The sequence below is a fragment of the Gasterosteus aculeatus genome, chromosome 16 (assembly GCF_964276395.1).
Source record: "Gasterosteus aculeatus chromosome 16, fGasAcu3.hap1.1, whole genome shotgun sequence".
NCBI lineage: Eukaryota > Metazoa > Chordata > Actinopteri > Perciformes > Gasterosteidae > Gasterosteus > Gasterosteus aculeatus.
In genome coordinates, this window is record NC_135704.1 from 2,793,397 (window position 1) to 2,810,010 (window position 16,614).

The 16,614-nt window shown below is 46.8% G+C and overlaps 2 protein-coding genes across 4 annotated transcripts in view; both read right to left on the bottom strand.

Annotated features, from left to right (window-relative positions):
- LOC120834269 (cyclic AMP receptor-like protein A) overlaps nucleotides 1-9,391 on the bottom strand; it is a 44,867-nt gene extending 35,476 nt beyond the window's left edge. The window contains exons 1-7 of one of the 3 annotated variants that reach the window (XM_078090703.1): nucleotides 9,157-9,342; nucleotides 7,067-7,081; nucleotides 6,434-6,486; nucleotides 5,438-5,492; nucleotides 4,373-4,429; nucleotides 4,196-4,256; nucleotides 2,601-2,688 (exon numbers count right to left, since the gene is read on the bottom strand). In XM_078090703.1, the coding sequence (XP_077946829.1) occupies nucleotides 2,601-2,688; nucleotides 4,196-4,256; nucleotides 4,373-4,429; nucleotides 5,438-5,492; nucleotides 6,434-6,486; nucleotides 7,067-7,081; nucleotides 9,157-9,237 (410 nt within the window). In that variant the 5' untranslated portion in view covers nucleotides 9,238-9,342. Of the gene's footprint in view, nucleotides 1-2,600; nucleotides 2,689-4,195; nucleotides 4,257-4,372; nucleotides 4,430-5,437; nucleotides 5,493-6,433; nucleotides 6,487-7,066; nucleotides 7,082-9,156 lie in introns of all 3 variants that reach the window. The other 2 variants (XM_078090705.1, XM_078090704.1) reach the window with 2 other exon arrangements.
- Nucleotides 9,392-11,296: 1,905 nt separating this feature from the next.
- On the bottom strand, nucleotides 11,297-14,224 carry LOC120834438 (mid1-interacting protein 1A). The gene has a single exon (XM_040202426.2). The coding sequence runs from the start codon at nucleotides 12,590-12,592 to the stop codon at nucleotides 12,092-12,094; it is 501 nt and encodes a 166-aa protein (XP_040058360.2). The 5' UTR covers nucleotides 12,593-14,224; the 3' UTR covers nucleotides 11,297-12,091.
- Nucleotides 14,225-16,614: the final 2,390 nt, after the last annotated feature.

A 16,614-nucleotide genomic window follows, 5' to 3' on the forward strand; every position in this document is an offset into this window, starting at 1 on the left:
CGGGATGCAGATTCCCACCAGGCGGGTGCGATCGTAGAGGAAGCAGACTTAACTCGACGTCACCGCCCACATTTCTAAAGGGCTTTGTAGCGCTGGAGACGCTCCTATCAATGAAAGAATGACAGGATCATTGACGGCCATCTAAGAAATCTCAATCCCTGAACCTGGCTCTGTGTGTGTGTGTGTGCGTTAGGCAGATGAGGTGTGCGCTCCAGTGTGTTGGGGGTCTCCGTGGGCATCGATACTTTATAGAGCGCGCAGCGTCGCCCGGTCAATAGAGTGGAAGTCCTACCCTGACTTGTTCCAAGTGTGGTCAATCGAGCGGTTGGTGACGCGGTTGACACACACTCAATCCCTCTCGGGCTTGCGCACACACACACACACCTTCTCACCCTGATTTCACGCAGCATCTCCCCTCTCTGCCCTCATGTGATAGAAAGCAGAGTTTGTGGGAGGTGGTGGAGAACGTGAGACAGTTGATGGTCAAAATAGAGCTGAATATGGGCGGTAAAGAGGCATCGGAGACGTATGGATTCCGAGAGAGAGAATCGAACACAAGAGGCAGTGTGAGTTAGAGGGAGAACAGGGAAGAACGGGGAAGAAAAAGGGAAATGGTTGGGAAAAAAAAAAAGAGAGCAACTGAGCGAGTAAAGGAGCGAGAAAAGAGAGAGAGCGCAAGGGAGGACGAGAGAGAAAGAAACACACAGACAAAGGGAGAGAGAGAGAGTGTGTGCGGTGGTGGGGGGGAGATAAAAATGCTGAAATCAGTGCTGCCAGTCTGTGGCGTGACGATTGGTGCAGGGAGGGGGAGCAGGGGGGGGGGGGGGGGGGGGGGGCTTGTCAGGAAATCAATGTCGAGAGCTCGCAGACCCCACAGATACGCACGCACGCGCGTGCTCTTTGCGGCGCGCACACACTCGCGGCGTTTTGAGAGGGGCGATGACGAGGTCCGGGGCTGCGCGCAACATGGGCTTAATGAGGCACAGCAGGGCCGCCGTGCGCTCTGTATTCCACACACCTGCATGCACACGCACACGCACACGCAAGCTCATACAGAAATCTCTCTCCGGGCTCAATCTCATTGCTCGACGCCTCACAACGCTTCCTTGCCCCCACACCCCGACCCCCCCCCCCCCCCCCATCCACTTTGCCGGAATCCGCCCTTCAAATGCACATTAACACACGCACGCACCCGCGTACACACAAACACACTTCCCGTCCCCTCTTGCATCCACTTCAATCACTCTTAGATCATCCAGCCTCCGTTCCCCATCTCCTCTGGCGATTTGTTCATTCATAAACCATCACGCTGTGCCGTCACTCGGTGTGTGTGTGTGTGCGTGCGTGCGTGTGTGTGTGTGGGGGGGGGTTAGGGGGTTGGGGGCTGCCTAATTGTGCATGCATGCAGCACCCCGTACACGCCTGCCAAAACGCACGCAGCTTATATGGGCAGTTAATACGGAATAAGAACCCCCCCCTTCCTCTATAACCTATTAAGCGCAGGGGTTGCGTTTTTTCTGAGCCTGCGTGATCAGCCCCGACGCAGCAACACAGACACGTCCTGCGCCCGCCTGGTCCCTCTGGACCCATGAGATGGTGTGCAGCTGACAAGGCTCTGGAGCAAACTGATTTTGCCCCCCCCTTCCCTCCTACCTCCACCCGATCCCTTTCCCTGCGCCCCATAAAGCCGTCTCCTTCTGAGTTATAACACCATTATATCGTCTGGCTTATTGCTAATCAATGCAGGGAGACTCCCAGGGTGGAGTGTGTGTGTGTGTGTGTGTTGTTGGGGGGGGCCGGGTTGCACCTCTATTTTCTCCGCCTTAACCCCCTCACACAAGGAAGGGTGGCAGGCTTCTGCACCTATAGGCGCATCAGCGTAAAAATCAACTTGCGAGTTGCCGCTCACTCGTTAAAGGTTTTTTTTTTTAGCGTGTACATTATTTATTTTTTCCAGAATTTGTGTTTGTGTCACAGCGCTCCACGCGAGGCAGGGAAAATGAGAAAATATCTCCTACACACACACACACACACACTGCTGCGCAGAGCGCTCATGGGAGTTTGAGCGACAGAAACGTAGAGCCGCAGAGCGTGAAGATTAGTGCGCACGAACACGCGCACACTTAACGGCTGACACTCACTCCCTTTTCAATTAGAGCGTCGGCTGGAACAGAAAGGGGGAGGGAGGGGGGAGGAGGAGGAGGAGGAGGAGGAGGAGGGGGGGGGCTGTCAATGCTCCGCGGGGAGACACATGCTCTGGTGGACCAAACATATGCGCACACGCACACGCACACGCGTGCGGAGGGGAACGATCGCACGATCGAGACAAACGCACAGCTAGTGAGGATGCAGGGACGCGTTTGTGCACACGAGGGAGGGACACGTGACGTTATTTGTCAATTAACTGATTAGGCGGATAGTCAGACAACCAATCGGCAACTATATTAATAATATATACAACATTTAAAGCCTATCGCATCGCTTTCAGATTAAAAACGTTAGTTAAATCACTCTTCAACAGCAACAACAAAAAAACAATAATCAACAAATCAAACAATTGATGAGGGGATTTTTTATAATAAAAATAGCAGCTCACTCACATCTCGTATCGGTTGGTGCTGATTTCTCTCACCAGGTTGAGGTAGAGGTTCAGAGTGATGAGACAAACCCAGGCCAAGGCACTCCAGTCTGCAGAGACATGCACACAGAAAACAACAAGGTCAAGATACAACACAGCCCCCCCGATCCCCCCCCACACACACACACATGCTATGTTGTGCACCAAGACACACTTGTGTGCATATGAGCGTGTGCGCGCACGTGTGCTTCCCTCTTGATAAATGAAGGCCCATTTCGCAATAATACGAGGGAAACCTGTGGCTCGGGGTGATGGATGAGAGGGGGGAGCTCGGAGAGAGATAATGATGAACTGTGGAAAAGCGGAGGGAGATAAGCAGAGGTGGGGGCGAGGGGGAGAAGTGAGGGAGGGGGGGGGGGGGGGGGAGAATCAGAGCGGGGGGAGTGCAGGGACTGAGGAGAATAGAAGAAATGAAGAAAAGGAAGAGGATGGGGCGAAGCCAGCGGAGGGGAAAAAATGAATATATTTCATCGAGACAACGGAGAGAACGCTTCCTTCCCTTTTTTTTCTGCCTTCGTATTTCAGGTCAGCTTATAAAGCCCCCCACCCCCGTCCCTCCCCCCACACACACACACACGTACAGGAAACGCACACACTGAAGCGCCGGGGACAGCGTGCTGTGGCTGCGAGAGGAGGAGGCCGGCGGTCTAATCAATAAATCACTGTCACGACGGCGTATTACGTAAGCGACAGCATGCCGAAGCCCCGCTTCCTCTTAACTCCTGTCTCGGCGTCGGCCCCCCGCTCCCACCTCGCTCCGCTTCAAACACACTTCAGAACATTTTCCGTTTTATGGGTTGGAGCTAAAAGCGGCGCCGCGTGCTCCCGCTGGACTTGGCGCCGCGCTCAGCCGCTGTTTATGTGCGGCCGTTTGTCCTGAGCCAGAGGGATCCTCGGCTGCAGCCCCCGCAGCACTAACTCACTGCCCATTACCCTGCATTGAGTGTGTGTGTGTGTGTGTGTGTGTGTCAGCCCCCGAGGCCGACACAACAAGCCTGCTGGAGTGTTTGTATTAGCAGCCAATCCACGTGCTAATCAAGGCTAATAGAGCTGCATTTGCAACAAATGCCAGAAAGTGAATGTGTCATTTTTCCAAATGACATGGAAATCTCCCCACCGACCCTAAATGGAGGACCTGCAGATGGGCCCAGTTAACCCTGAGATGCTGGACTGCACTGGCGTCACAGCAGATGGCGATGGGCCAATAAGTGCAGAGCGTGGCGCTCCACTCCCACGGGATCGGCATTCTTGGTACGGGTGTGTGGATCTGTGATCTGCACGTTTACACAAGGCATTGACACCCTTGACAACAGTAGTGTATACAAATAAAAAGCAAATATCCTCCCGTTTTTAATTATGTGGTCAGGATGCTGAGTTGATCAATTAAGGACAAGAGGAAATACAGGTAAAAAAAATCAAAAGGATGGCCGCATCAAAATGTAAAGTCAACATAAAAATGAGCCGCAGCGATCGGTGACATTTTGTTATCTTTACTCCACCTCTACTGATACAAGGGACCCGGTGAGGAGTCATGAGTCACAGGAGGGTTTGTCTTACCAAAGTAAGTTAACCAGCAGGCCTGGAAGTCACACAGAGCTCCCACTGGATGTGAGTCACCCTGGGGAAGGAAGGAAGGAAGGAAGGACAGCATGGAAACGTTTTCATTGACGACCAACAAAAAAACCCCAGCCTCTGCCATGTGGGTGTTCAGTGAAACAAACTCGAGTAACTCACCATGACGTATGCTACACTGTTGAAGAAGGCAGCTACAGTCAGGCTGAGAATCATCTTCTGTTGTGGTGAAAATGAGAGTAAGATGTGAAAAAACCTGCCGGCACATTCATATTCATGTAGAGAGAAAGGGCAAATTGTGGGTCAAATGATCACAGATGTGGCTTGGCTCGGCAGGCCCCCCCCCGGTGACAACGTGAGGTTTCACAAAGGGGGGGGGGCTCCTTTAGTCCTTCTATATAAACAGGAAATTCATTCTATGCTTGATATAAAATAAAGCAATAATCTGTGCAGAGTATCTACAACGCACGCCACCTGTCAGTCTTACGCCTTTGCCTGCACAAGTGGTCACACACACACACACACTATTTGGCCAGCAATGACCCTGCCAAGGCTACAGAGAAGGAGGGGAGGGAGTGGGAGGGGGGGAGAAAAAGCCCTGAAGAGAGCATTAAAGACCACTGACTGACGGATAACCTTTGTGAGGGGACAGAGGTAAGGAGAGGGTTTATGTTGTGCGAGAGGAGCCGAGGAGGAAGGAGGGAGGAGGGGGGGCTCTGGGGGGGGGGGGGGGCGGGGTGAAGCCGCTCTGTGTAACCTGGTCAAGAGGTAATAGGATCCATCAGAGCCTCACGTACAACTGTCATTTGCTTCAGATTAGGAGGATAAGGTGGAGCGCTGCTGAACCTGACGGACCGGCTGCACACTCACACAATCCTCCAGGAAATGACTTCTCTACTCGGAGGAGTTAGGATGCAATAACACACGGCTTTGTGGGGGACGGAAAAAAGCATCCGACTAATATTAATCGATGCATCGTCAGACCTTGAGTACAACAAAATCCTCTTCATTTGGAGCGGGGGGGAAAAGACAGCCGTCATTATCACACAACCATTGACAGTCAATTAACTCCACTACCGATTCGTCTGTGCAATTTTAATTGGGTTCAATTATGCAGAGATTTGCCGTGGCTAATTGAACATATTTCCGGTGGCAGTGAAGCAAACAGATATGGAGGGGGGGGGGGGGGGGGGGGTACATAGTGTACAAATTGTGTTGCAGTTTTACCTGAGCCAGAGAGTGATACCTGCGAAGCAGCCAAATCACAAAGAGCATGAAAACGCTGTGGAGTGAGAGAGAGTGAACAAGGACAACCATCAGATGTTTATCAATGACTGCCAGTTGCTCAGGTGCTCTGTCAATGGAAAACTGTCCTAATGCACGTGAATACATCATAACGGCTCCAGCACGGACACCCGCAAGCTCGACTGTTTCGACCGAAACTTTGGAAACCTGCAGAAACCCCGACAGAGGCTGCCGGGCAGCATTTGAACACGGGGGTTCTTGCAAATGTCACTTGTAAAAACCACTATCAACTAGCGCATCAAAAAGGGAAAAGCTCCAATGCCTTCTTTGAAATGATAAATATGCGATTTGGGGCCCGACATTCATCGGCCCTGTTTGGTTGTAAGAAGTGTTGTTTGATTAAACCGATAAGTCGTTCTGGTCTGCAGCCACGGGGCTCAGAGGAACTTTGAGATGAGTCATTTAGTTTCATTACGAGGCAATGTGTTACAAATCTCGCACGTCCACACATTTTCATGAGAAGTATACCGACTGAAATGAGTTTTCCTTCATTGGACACAACATTCATAACCAAAGACAGACAATAAGACTCAATAAACTGCTTTACAGAGGCGGTATTTACGGCCTTACTGTAAAATGTAAAACGGGTTTGCGCAGGTTTAAGACGCCCTGTGGAGTTCTTGTAACAAACTAAAGATCACTTAAAAGTCAGTCCTCGAAGGTCTAACAAACGTGTCAAGTTCACTTCCTTCCCCAATGTACCATTTGAAAAAAAGGATTTTTATGTATTTTCAATCCCCCATAAAAAAAAAGAAAAACAAACAGTCACAGTCATTAAAAAACAACTAGAGATTTTAAATATCTACAGGGAACCTTATGGACACATTTGTCAGTGGCTCCCCAGAGCTATGAACAGTTAAAACAATCTATACTGTCAAAAATAAGTATTGAAGATACATAACAGGAGGAAATATTTACCATCCTACTAAGGAGAAGGTTCCTGTGGCTCGTTTTACCCTTAAAATCACCACCTGTAACAGAGAAACGAGTCCTTACGACTGGGCAGAACACAGCTCACATCCACAAATACGAACAAAAACAACTATACACTAAGTGGACATATGCACTACTTGCTCAGTGCAATATTTTTGTTGGAGAAAAACATTGTGCAAACTTTGTCAGAAGTGCAACACAAACACAGCGCTGCCATTATTCTAATCATAGACTTAGAAAATGACTGTGATCACCACCCTGCAATTTGCTCCCATATGCTTTTTTGTGTGTGCAAGCATGTGTGTACCTGAAAGACGTCTAATAAAATGTTGTTTATATGTGCAAAAAAGACACCGTACCAAAGCGATAGCTGATGGGAGAGCTGCTCGGAGAGAAAAAACAACAAAGAAATGAGAGGAAGCGTGCGAGTTCAACCCAACAGCCTCGGGGAAAACAAAGGAGCCCGGCAGAAGTCTGGCATGCAAAGCAGAGCGAGACCCGTTGGGCACGACCACTCCTGCACAAGGTTGTACACCTGTTCCCTGGGAGCGGTCGCCACAAACACACGTGGCCCTGTGCAGAGAACATGGACACAGCTACGTGACGGATGTTATTTACCGTATGGACTCGGGTCTCAGGGTGTTTTTGAAGTAACGTAAGATTTTTGGACAGATAAAGAAACATGGTCAACAGTCTTGTAACATTTTATTACTGATTTAATTACATTTCAATGATGGCTCCCATTACGCAACTGCCAGAGTGTTAAAAGACTGTATTTTCCTACATATTGTCTTATTAATAGGGCAGACGTGATCTGGCTTTTTGGAAACCTTTATTATGCCTTTATATATGCCTTTCTGCTGTACGGATTTCCCTCTTTATGAAATGCAAGTCACACAAACATCTGTGTAATGTTTTACACAAATATACCTGAGATTTATTAGATCAAAGACAAACACCAAAACTTGAACAAGGAAACGTTTGCTTTTTGTCAAAAAACTTACTTCAACGATGGATAGATTATCAAAATATCCCAGACAACTTTAGTTTGACTAACTGTGATTACATTGAGTAAATGGTGTACTATAGCAGCACGAATGAGGAACTGAAACAACTGAAATTGTGAAAATTGTGAAAAAACGAGGATGATGCAACAAACAGAACCGATGGCAAGAACACATGAATAGTGGATAAAATGGAAGAGTTATGGTGAATAAATGATGAAAACGACCACTTTGGGTGTTACCAAACTCAAACCGGTATAACTGCTTGGTTGCTGTGGGCCGTCTTTATTTGGGTTAATAAGACCGTGGGCAGGGCACCGGGATCCAGTGCTTGTATCGTCAGCGACTGCTCGTAGTTGGAAGAGAAATGTGGGCTCAAGGGAAGACAGCATTGGTGCAGCATTCTTATTCAGGCCGAGCGAGTGCAGGATGACCTGCAGCCTAAAGCTGCTGACACAAGAACATTTTACCTTCGCACGTTAACACCAACGCACCACAGACAGAGACCATCTATGGAACTACGGTAGCCTGCTGTGTTTTGTGAAGACGGGTTAATTGTCATCCTCTGGGTGTGTACTCAATGCTACGACCTGGCGGGATTTCAAGAGACCTTTGCATCCGCAAGTTATGAAGGTCATGATGAGTTATTTTTGTTCTGATGCTCTGCCAGAGAGTGGTTTATTCAAGCCCTGGGTATTTTATAGCCTATGTTTAGTGTTGTCGTCTTGGACAATTTGCAATGTTGCTATTAAATACAACAAAATTATAAATCACTACGTAATATTCATTTGACTGATGTTTTTGTCCAACGCAACTGACAATATGTGCATTAAAACTGGACGTCATCAGTGCTGTACTAGCGCTTGGAGATATATTCATATATATATATAGTGTGTATTCAGATCATTATCAAGATCATTAACTTTAGTAAATGTAGAAATAGCAGAATATTCCCAAATTACTTAAATGTTAAAATAGGTAGGGGAAGAGTGACGTCTTTACATACTGCTGGGGAGATTGATCTACTATAATGGATTTAATTCATAGTGTTGATATACAAAGCAGTGGGTACGTTTCTTTAAATAATAGTGTTACTCTACTGCCTTTTAGTGAAGTAAAACGTGCATTACCCTCGGACATGTATTGAAATAAACGAATAAAATTGCACACAGCAAAGTGTGTATACTTAAGTGAAGTACAAGCAATTCAGTGAAGGACACGAATACGTGTATTCAGTTGTATTTCACCACGGATGTTGTAGTCTTATCTGTGTTGTGCTGCTGTCCTTCTCTCCGGCTAACTGAAGAGAAAAACAGGCTCATGGTCTAATTTAAAGATAGGAAACTCTCCTTGTCTCCATGCATAGCTTCCACAGCGTGTCACGCATGTAAAACACCGCTGCTCGCTTGAGTAATAATGCTCAGCTAGCTTAGCTTCAGTAGCTTAGCAGAGCCGACAGAGGAACGTTAGCTCGCGCTAGCTAGTGAGCCGGTCGAGCTAACGGTCGCGCTGCAGCGTCGGTAGTCAGCAGCTCAGTTGTGCCTTTAAAGCGTGTCGGAGAGTCGGTCAATGAATCAGCTCTAATACAAAATGACCGAACTATTAGTGAGCTAACAACTACATGCTATGTCGCAAACTAACGTAAGTTAACGTGAGCTAAAAACAAGCGCCTATAATGAGTTTACAAGTATGCCAGCTACTTACACATTGGTAGTCTTCTGAAACTGTGTTAAAAAATACGCAGCGTGAATCGTTATTCGTTGACTTTGGGTTCTGACTGTCCATTTTGGGACAAATATGTTTGGATGTTTTAGCATCAATTTGTTTTTATTTTCAGTAGCTTTCTCTTGTACTTCCCGTTTCTACGGGGCGGACAAAGGGACAAAAAGCACCGCAGGCCGTTCGGTCAAGTGTCGTTGAAGGGGCCAGATGTTTATCACCGCTTGGACTGAAACTCTGCTCTAGAACGATTGTTTTCGTTTTATGTCGGAATGCATATGGGTTTTACTTCACTGCAACGACAATGAAAAAAAGAATACCTAGTTGGGAAATCCCTCCCCAAAGGCTATTCATAGGGTGTTTAGAGGGAGTTTTAGGGGGATTTTCACATCTTTCCATTGTGAAAGTAAATCCCTGTACTTGTTTTTTGAGCGAATTCTATTTTGAGTAATCATTTTATAATATTCATAACTTATTTTCCTGTTAAATGCTGTTCAAAAAGTGCAAAAATCCTTGCAACTCAATTTGCCGCTGACAAAAGGCCTCAGGAGTAAGTTCTGTGTCGTCCTTGGTAGCTCGCGGCACTGTTTTGAGATTGATAGTATGGTTAGAGGCGATAGCCTCAAGGTGAATGATATGGTTATCTCAGTGGATTTATTTTTAAACCAGTGACCCTAATGCAAAGACGGCATTCCCTGAATGTGGAAAGGACATTTTCTATAAACACTGAATCAAAAAAATCATTTATACGGTGTGTATCTTTGATCATGTTTGGGAGTGGTACTTCCATCAGACATTATCCGAATATCTGCACAAGACGGTATTTAAATGAATTAAGTTATTTTGTCCATTTCTTTTGTGGTTATTTAAGGTATTGAAAGATTTCAGGAATCAAAAATTGGAAAACCTCTATTTGAAAATGAAACGGTATTTTGCCATATTGAAAGTCATTTACTGTAATGTTGAGTGTCCACAATGTCATGTATTGAGATCTATTTAAGAAACGTTCCGTTTCCTCTACATTTTTTGTTTCCGGTCAAACACAACTGCAAGTGAACACTATCAATCACACGTAGTTGCATGTGGTCTCGTTATTTGGTGTCTAAGATTGTGTGTGTGTGACAAAATGTTTTATCTATTGTACCATTCATATGTTTACTGTTATGCACTGTATTCAGGGAAATAATATTAATTGAACACTGAGAAATTAAAGAAAACAGGGCTTTTGCTATTCAAGATTGTCACGGTGTGGTTTTATTTCCTGTCTTATTTTGTAGTTTTCTGCTTCTTGTCTCCCTGGGTAACTTCACTTCCTGCCTTGTCCTGTCATCCACTGTGATTGTCTGATTGTTTCCACCTGTGTCCAATCACCTGTACCTTCCTAGTGTATTTAAGCTGTGTGTGTCTCCTGTCACTTGTCGCGTCATTGTTTGTCGTCCTGGATGGTCCTTGTCCCTGTCTACCGTCTGGATGGTCCTCGGTCCTGCCTGCCTTTTTTCCCCCGGTACTTGTGTGTGTTTTTGCCCGTTAGGCTGTTCCTTTGTTGGAGTTTTTGACTATTATAGTCCTTTTTGTTTCCTGCAAACTCTGTGTTTGAGTCCTGCATTCCCACGCATCCCTGACAAAGATGGCCTCGTCAAGCTGCTCCTCCTTATGTTCCTGGCTTTGGGAGTTCAGACGGTTCAAGGTGTGGCCACCTGAAGCTTGACAGGCAACATTCCCCAACCTGCAGGTATCGGCCTTCAAAAGAACATGTCTTTTTAAAGCGCAGATTATACCTTTCGACAGATTTAGATTTTGAATTGGCATTTGGTTCTCATTTAACGGGGTTGGACCATACCGCTGAGGCACCACTGCACCTTTAACTGCCCATCAAAATCCATTCACTAAATAACTGTCCCTGTTAGTGAATTTAGTTTTTCTATTGATGGAGAGAACTGAAAAATATGTTCCTTTTTAATATTGCTTTTGTTTGATATGTCAGTCATTAACGTTGCACAATGGCGGATATTTGGGCCTCCTCATAGGTTTTGGTTGTGTGAATACCACATCCCATATTCCCTTTTTTATTCTGTAATATATAGAGATCAATATGTAGCGTGTGAAAAAAACATGGGAGAAATGATGAAAGTTCATACAAAAGTTTATTACTTCAAACAGATATCATCAGTACAAAAGGGGTGTAAAAGGTGCTTACAAAAGCTTATTTCAAGAGATTGAAGCATCCAGACAATTGCACATTAATAGCAAAAAACAACAATGACAACAAAAGCATCTTGTTGGAAACCTCTCATTCTGCTCCATGTAGAAGCATCCTTCTGGTTCAGTGGCCATGTGGGGCATCAGGAGATCACAGGCAGCGAGCATCTGCCTCCCCCCCTCCATGCAAGCAGAGTATGACCCAGACTCGTCTGATCCGAAGGGCACCGATCACACACGCACGGGCCACGTACGTCTGAACACACTGACATCATCGGCCACACAATCAAGGAAGCGGAGTCTTTCGTCAGTATCCCCCTGTCAGAGGGGCGGTTCAGGCCGCGGGCCGCGCGGGGTTCATGCGGTGCTCTTTTAGGTTCTCAAATTAAACTGCGCGAGGTAATAAATAATTCATTAAATAACAGGTTTTAAATATGTTTCATCTGTGTTTTACGGGGAATGCGCGATGTGCACGAAACTTTGGAGTGCAAAACAGAGTTGGGTGTCAAGTGCACAAAACGCATTCCGTCGACACATCAGCAGTCAATAATACCGCATAGCCTAAAGAGAGAGATGCGCTCCTCTACCATTCAAATGTTTGTCCACAAATTTCATCAGTAGTAGGAATAACAGCAGCAGTAAACAAATACTAAATAATAAAAGGCCCATTAAGAGAAGTCCTATGGAAAAACCACCGAGGACCTGGATCAGTTCCTGTGCGCTACTGGCCCCATCCTCCGATCCCCACCTCCTGCTTGTAGCGCTTGGTGAGGAAGTTGGCCTGCACGGTGAGCTTGGAGAGGACCCCTTGCAGCCCGGTCAGGTGGTACTGGACCTGCTTCTGCAGATCCTCGTCGTACTCCTCCTCGTCTTCTTCCTCCTCTGACGACAGCGACGCGGTGGAGGCGGTCGACGTGCAGGAGTTCTTGCGGCTGATCTTCATGCTCTCCCGGCTCATCTCGTCATCCGCCGCGCACCGCACACCCAACTCGATGTCCGTGCGGATGGACTTGAGCAGCTGGTAGTAGCTGTACATGTCCCCCTCTTCTTCGTCCGACTTGGCGGAGCTCGTCTCCCGGTCCTCCTCCAGCGGGACGTCCCGCAGCATGCTGGGCAACATGACGGTCTGATCCATGTTGTTGACCGCGCCGATGAAGCGGTTCATGGCGTTGAAGAGGGAGTTCTTCTGGGTGTTGGACTCTTCCAGCTGCATCATCATCATGTTGACGAGAGTTTAGTGGTTGTTTCTCTCTGGAAATGAAAGCGATCCGAGTGGCTTGTCGTGAGTGCCCCGCTTTAATCCCGGCTTGATCGGCTTACAGAGGAGCGTCTGTCGGTGATGCTGCAGCGGGGATCGGCTGTTGAGCCCCTGGTGAGTGCTGGAGTGCTCTTCGTAGTTTCTGCTTTGCTGGAGGAAATGGTGCGTTTTAAGGGCTCGCTGCTTGAAGGCGGTCCCAGAAAACCCGTCTGTCCGGTTCTGCCACTGCCGCTGAAACCAGACCCGAAGACCTTAAATTAGCGCGGCCCAGCGGCGCATGGGTTCTAGCACCTTGCCCACAGGAGTGGCTCCATAGTGATAGCAAGGTAGAGGATCTAGTCCGAAGTAGATCTAGAAATGCCTCATTGCGCGTAATGATGTAAAAGGGAACACGCATCAATGCCCCGTCAGTGTGTGCGGTTAAAACACCACGACGGTTACGTCATCACATCCCACATTCCGATGACATGCCACGGGCGAGGCCCCGAGGAGCCGGGCCCCTACATGAATATTCATCATCGCGGCCATCGGCCCACTGCTCCGGAACACGGAGCAGCCAATCAGATGACGGTTTCATCCGAGGCGGGACAAGTCGCTGTCGGCCCATCGAGGAAGCCTGAGACTCAAGGAAACGTCCAGAAAGAAACAGGGTGTTGAAACCCTGAATTCGTTCGTTGACTAATGATCACTGTGTCACCAGTATTTTTTTAATTGAAAGTACAAAGAGGATAAAACAAGTGAAGCCCGTAAAAGTATTTCCGGAATCCGAAAATATACTTAAAGTTTGAAAGGCACAAGCAGTCCCTCTCCACCCCAAATAGACCCTGATGGGTTAGTGATTTAACTGGTGTTATTGAGATGATTCGTGGGGTAAGAAGGAGACAAAAGCGACATTTGTACCTGAAAATGGTAGTAAAAGTAATTGTGACGTGAGACCAATGCTAGATTTCGACATGTGTCCATATATGGAATAAGTCTTTTCCTGGTTTCATGTGACGTCCTCACCTGAATTTACCAGACTGTTCTGGAATTCGCCTTTAGGCACTCACACATTACACCCACATTTTTCACGACTATTTGTCAAAACTCTCATTGTGCGTATACATGAAGTGAAACCGGCAGTGGTCAACCGATATTTATCCCATGCCGGAGGTGTGTTTGTAGATCTTACTTCCCAGAGACCCAAACAGTTTCGCCTCTCCCGGGAACGTTGCCACAATCAGCTGGTTCATGAAACTGCAGATTCGAAGGCTTCTGTCAGTGGACTCAATCTGCATCCATAACGTTAGAAAAGAAGATGCTATAATGCTTTACAGCTTAATATAGCCGACTTTGGTCTTTTCCAACCTCTGGCCACCCCTAAACCCCAGCGTGGCTTATTCACTTTATCTTTTTGAGTAATTGTTCTCTGAGCTCCTCTGATCAGTCAATACAAAAACTACATGGAAAAATAATCCAGGATGTCCAAAGTGAAATAACCACAGCCTCATCAACGTCACACCCACTAAAATGATATCCTTGTTGCCGTGGTCTAATGAGGACACAATTACAGTGATGCAATGTGGAATGTAAATGCAATTAAAAAAAACCATTCATACTTTATTGAGTTCCACAGCTACAGTCCTTGCAGAGATATTACAGGCCTGCTTATCTCCCCTCGGGGTAACTCCAGTCTAACCCAATTACACCGCTCACAAGCTTTTCAGATTACACCTCAAAACAAACTGTTGCACCAGCCAGTTTGCAGGTGTACGGACAGCTGATCCCCACACACACTCTCATGAATACTTGTAGAGGGGGAGAGTCCCACACAGCCCATGCAACAGAAATAGCCTCATAACAGTCTGCACTTGTGGGAGTGCTCGGTCTGAAACAGGAGCTTTGGTAAACACCTCTGAAACTACAGAGCAACATGTTTTTTTTACCGTGTAGCCCCAAAAAATCAACCCACCTGGTGCTGATAGAAAACATGTCTGACGGATTCTGTGAATGGATGTTCCGAATAGTTTCACAGAACTTTCAGGGACTGGCACACAGGAATGATGGAGAGGAGGGAGGGGAGGGCGATCCGGTTGAAACCGCATGCCCAGTCCTCGATGTATATGAGCACAGGTTGTTCTAGATGCCTTACAAGCAAGTCACAGTTGACAAGCTAGAATGGGAAGAATGCTGAGGGAAAACCTGCTGGTTGAGTTTCTGTCTCTGTCCCATCCTACTTCCGTCCCCTCTTCTTTATCCTACGTCGATACGACGACTCCCTGTTTTGAAGCCGGTGGTGAAACAAGTATTCATGGAATCTAAAAGTATAATAGTCACTCAAATCCCCGCCTATTGTGTAAGTATAAGATATGTTGTACTAAAACTTACTACAGTTACTTATATCATGCTGATTAAAGTAATCGTAGTATTCTTTCAAATGAATGTAGTCAAAAAGGACTTTTCTCTCTGAAATGAAGTATTGAGTACTGATTCAAATAGAATTACATGAATGGAGTAGAAGTACCTCAGAAATGCTCACATTTGGTATTTAATATGCAAGGAGTATACACAAATCATTTAAGTTACAGTAAATATGTTAAAGGTCTCCGTTCCATTTAAGTATAAGCAGCAAAATGCACTCAAAGAATCAAAACACACAAACAAACAGCAGCATCAAAACAATTAATTGGAAATACGGCCGACTTCTCGTCGTCAGGGAAACACTGAGACATCTGAGACGATGTTTGAGCACCACTGATGTAAACACAGTGTCCTCCCCCTCCGGTTCTGATGGAGGCTTGAGCTCAGCTCATTAAGGTAAATCCTCAATAACTCTTTATAGAGCTAAATGTGCACAGGTTTTGTGTCTGAGGCTCTGCAACGTCAACCGCTGTCAAAGAAAAGTTGTAGAAAAGTCTGATATGTCCAAGTAAACCAGCTGAAAAGTATAGAGAAGTATACAGTGGCTGAGTAGACTCCTTGTTTTGTAACTTCCCTCCCCACATCTTCTGAATCCCAAATCTGTCTTAGCGGCAAAACTGCAAACCCCCCCGCAGATAAACTGACCCCAGATCCAGTAAGAGAGAGAGAAAGAAGCAGGTCAGCTGATCGGACAGGAACAGGAGCAGCTCTCTGCTTTCTCAACGGGGCTGTCAATCAAAGGCCCCACCTCACAGACCTCTATTCTCCAACGTGAAAGCCCTCTCCACTTGGGGGGGGGGGGGTTCGGTAGGTGGGGGTAACCCTTTGTTTGCTCACCCCGGACCACTGGAAGGGTTTTTTTTTTTTTCCTCTCTTGATTGTGTGTCGCTGAGCATCCAGCGATTACGGAGGGTGTCATCATCATCATCCCAGAAGGCTTCAAAGGGAGGCGGGAGGAAGTGGAGGTGGGGTGGAGGGGGTTGCTGCGCTGTGGGAACAGGCAGCCTGAGTGGGAACTTGAGTACTTGTCATCACGTCTGCGTGTTCCCTGAAACGTGTGAGGCATGGGTGTCTGAGTTCAGCGGGGAAGCTGCAGGCGAAAGCAGCCGCAGCAATTAGGACGACAACAAGCACAGCAGCTGTGATCAGAGGCAGACGGGCGGTGGGGGGGCGGCTCCGGTGCTCGGTCGTAATGCTATAGGGAGGTTATCGCTGGATGGGGAGGGACAGGCTTCGCTTGAAACAGGGGGGGGAGCTTACGTGCTCAATCTGCACGTTTTTCAATGAAATGCATTGTGAAATCATATTAGTAAAGAAAATGTTCATTTGGATCCAAGATTCATTTCCATTTGAATACACATTTGTGTCATCTTGTGAGCCACTTATTGTTATGAATTGAAGCTTGTAATCTTCACCAAAGCGGTCTATTCTTCTGATGAGCGGCAACAAATCAGCATCATGGCCGCACGTGACACTGGAATGGTGCGGCCCTCTTCTATAATTAATCATTTTATTCTGGGAGTTTGGGACATTTCAAACATCTGCTGAGGAGTTTAGATAAGTAAGCTATTTTGAAATCACTAATT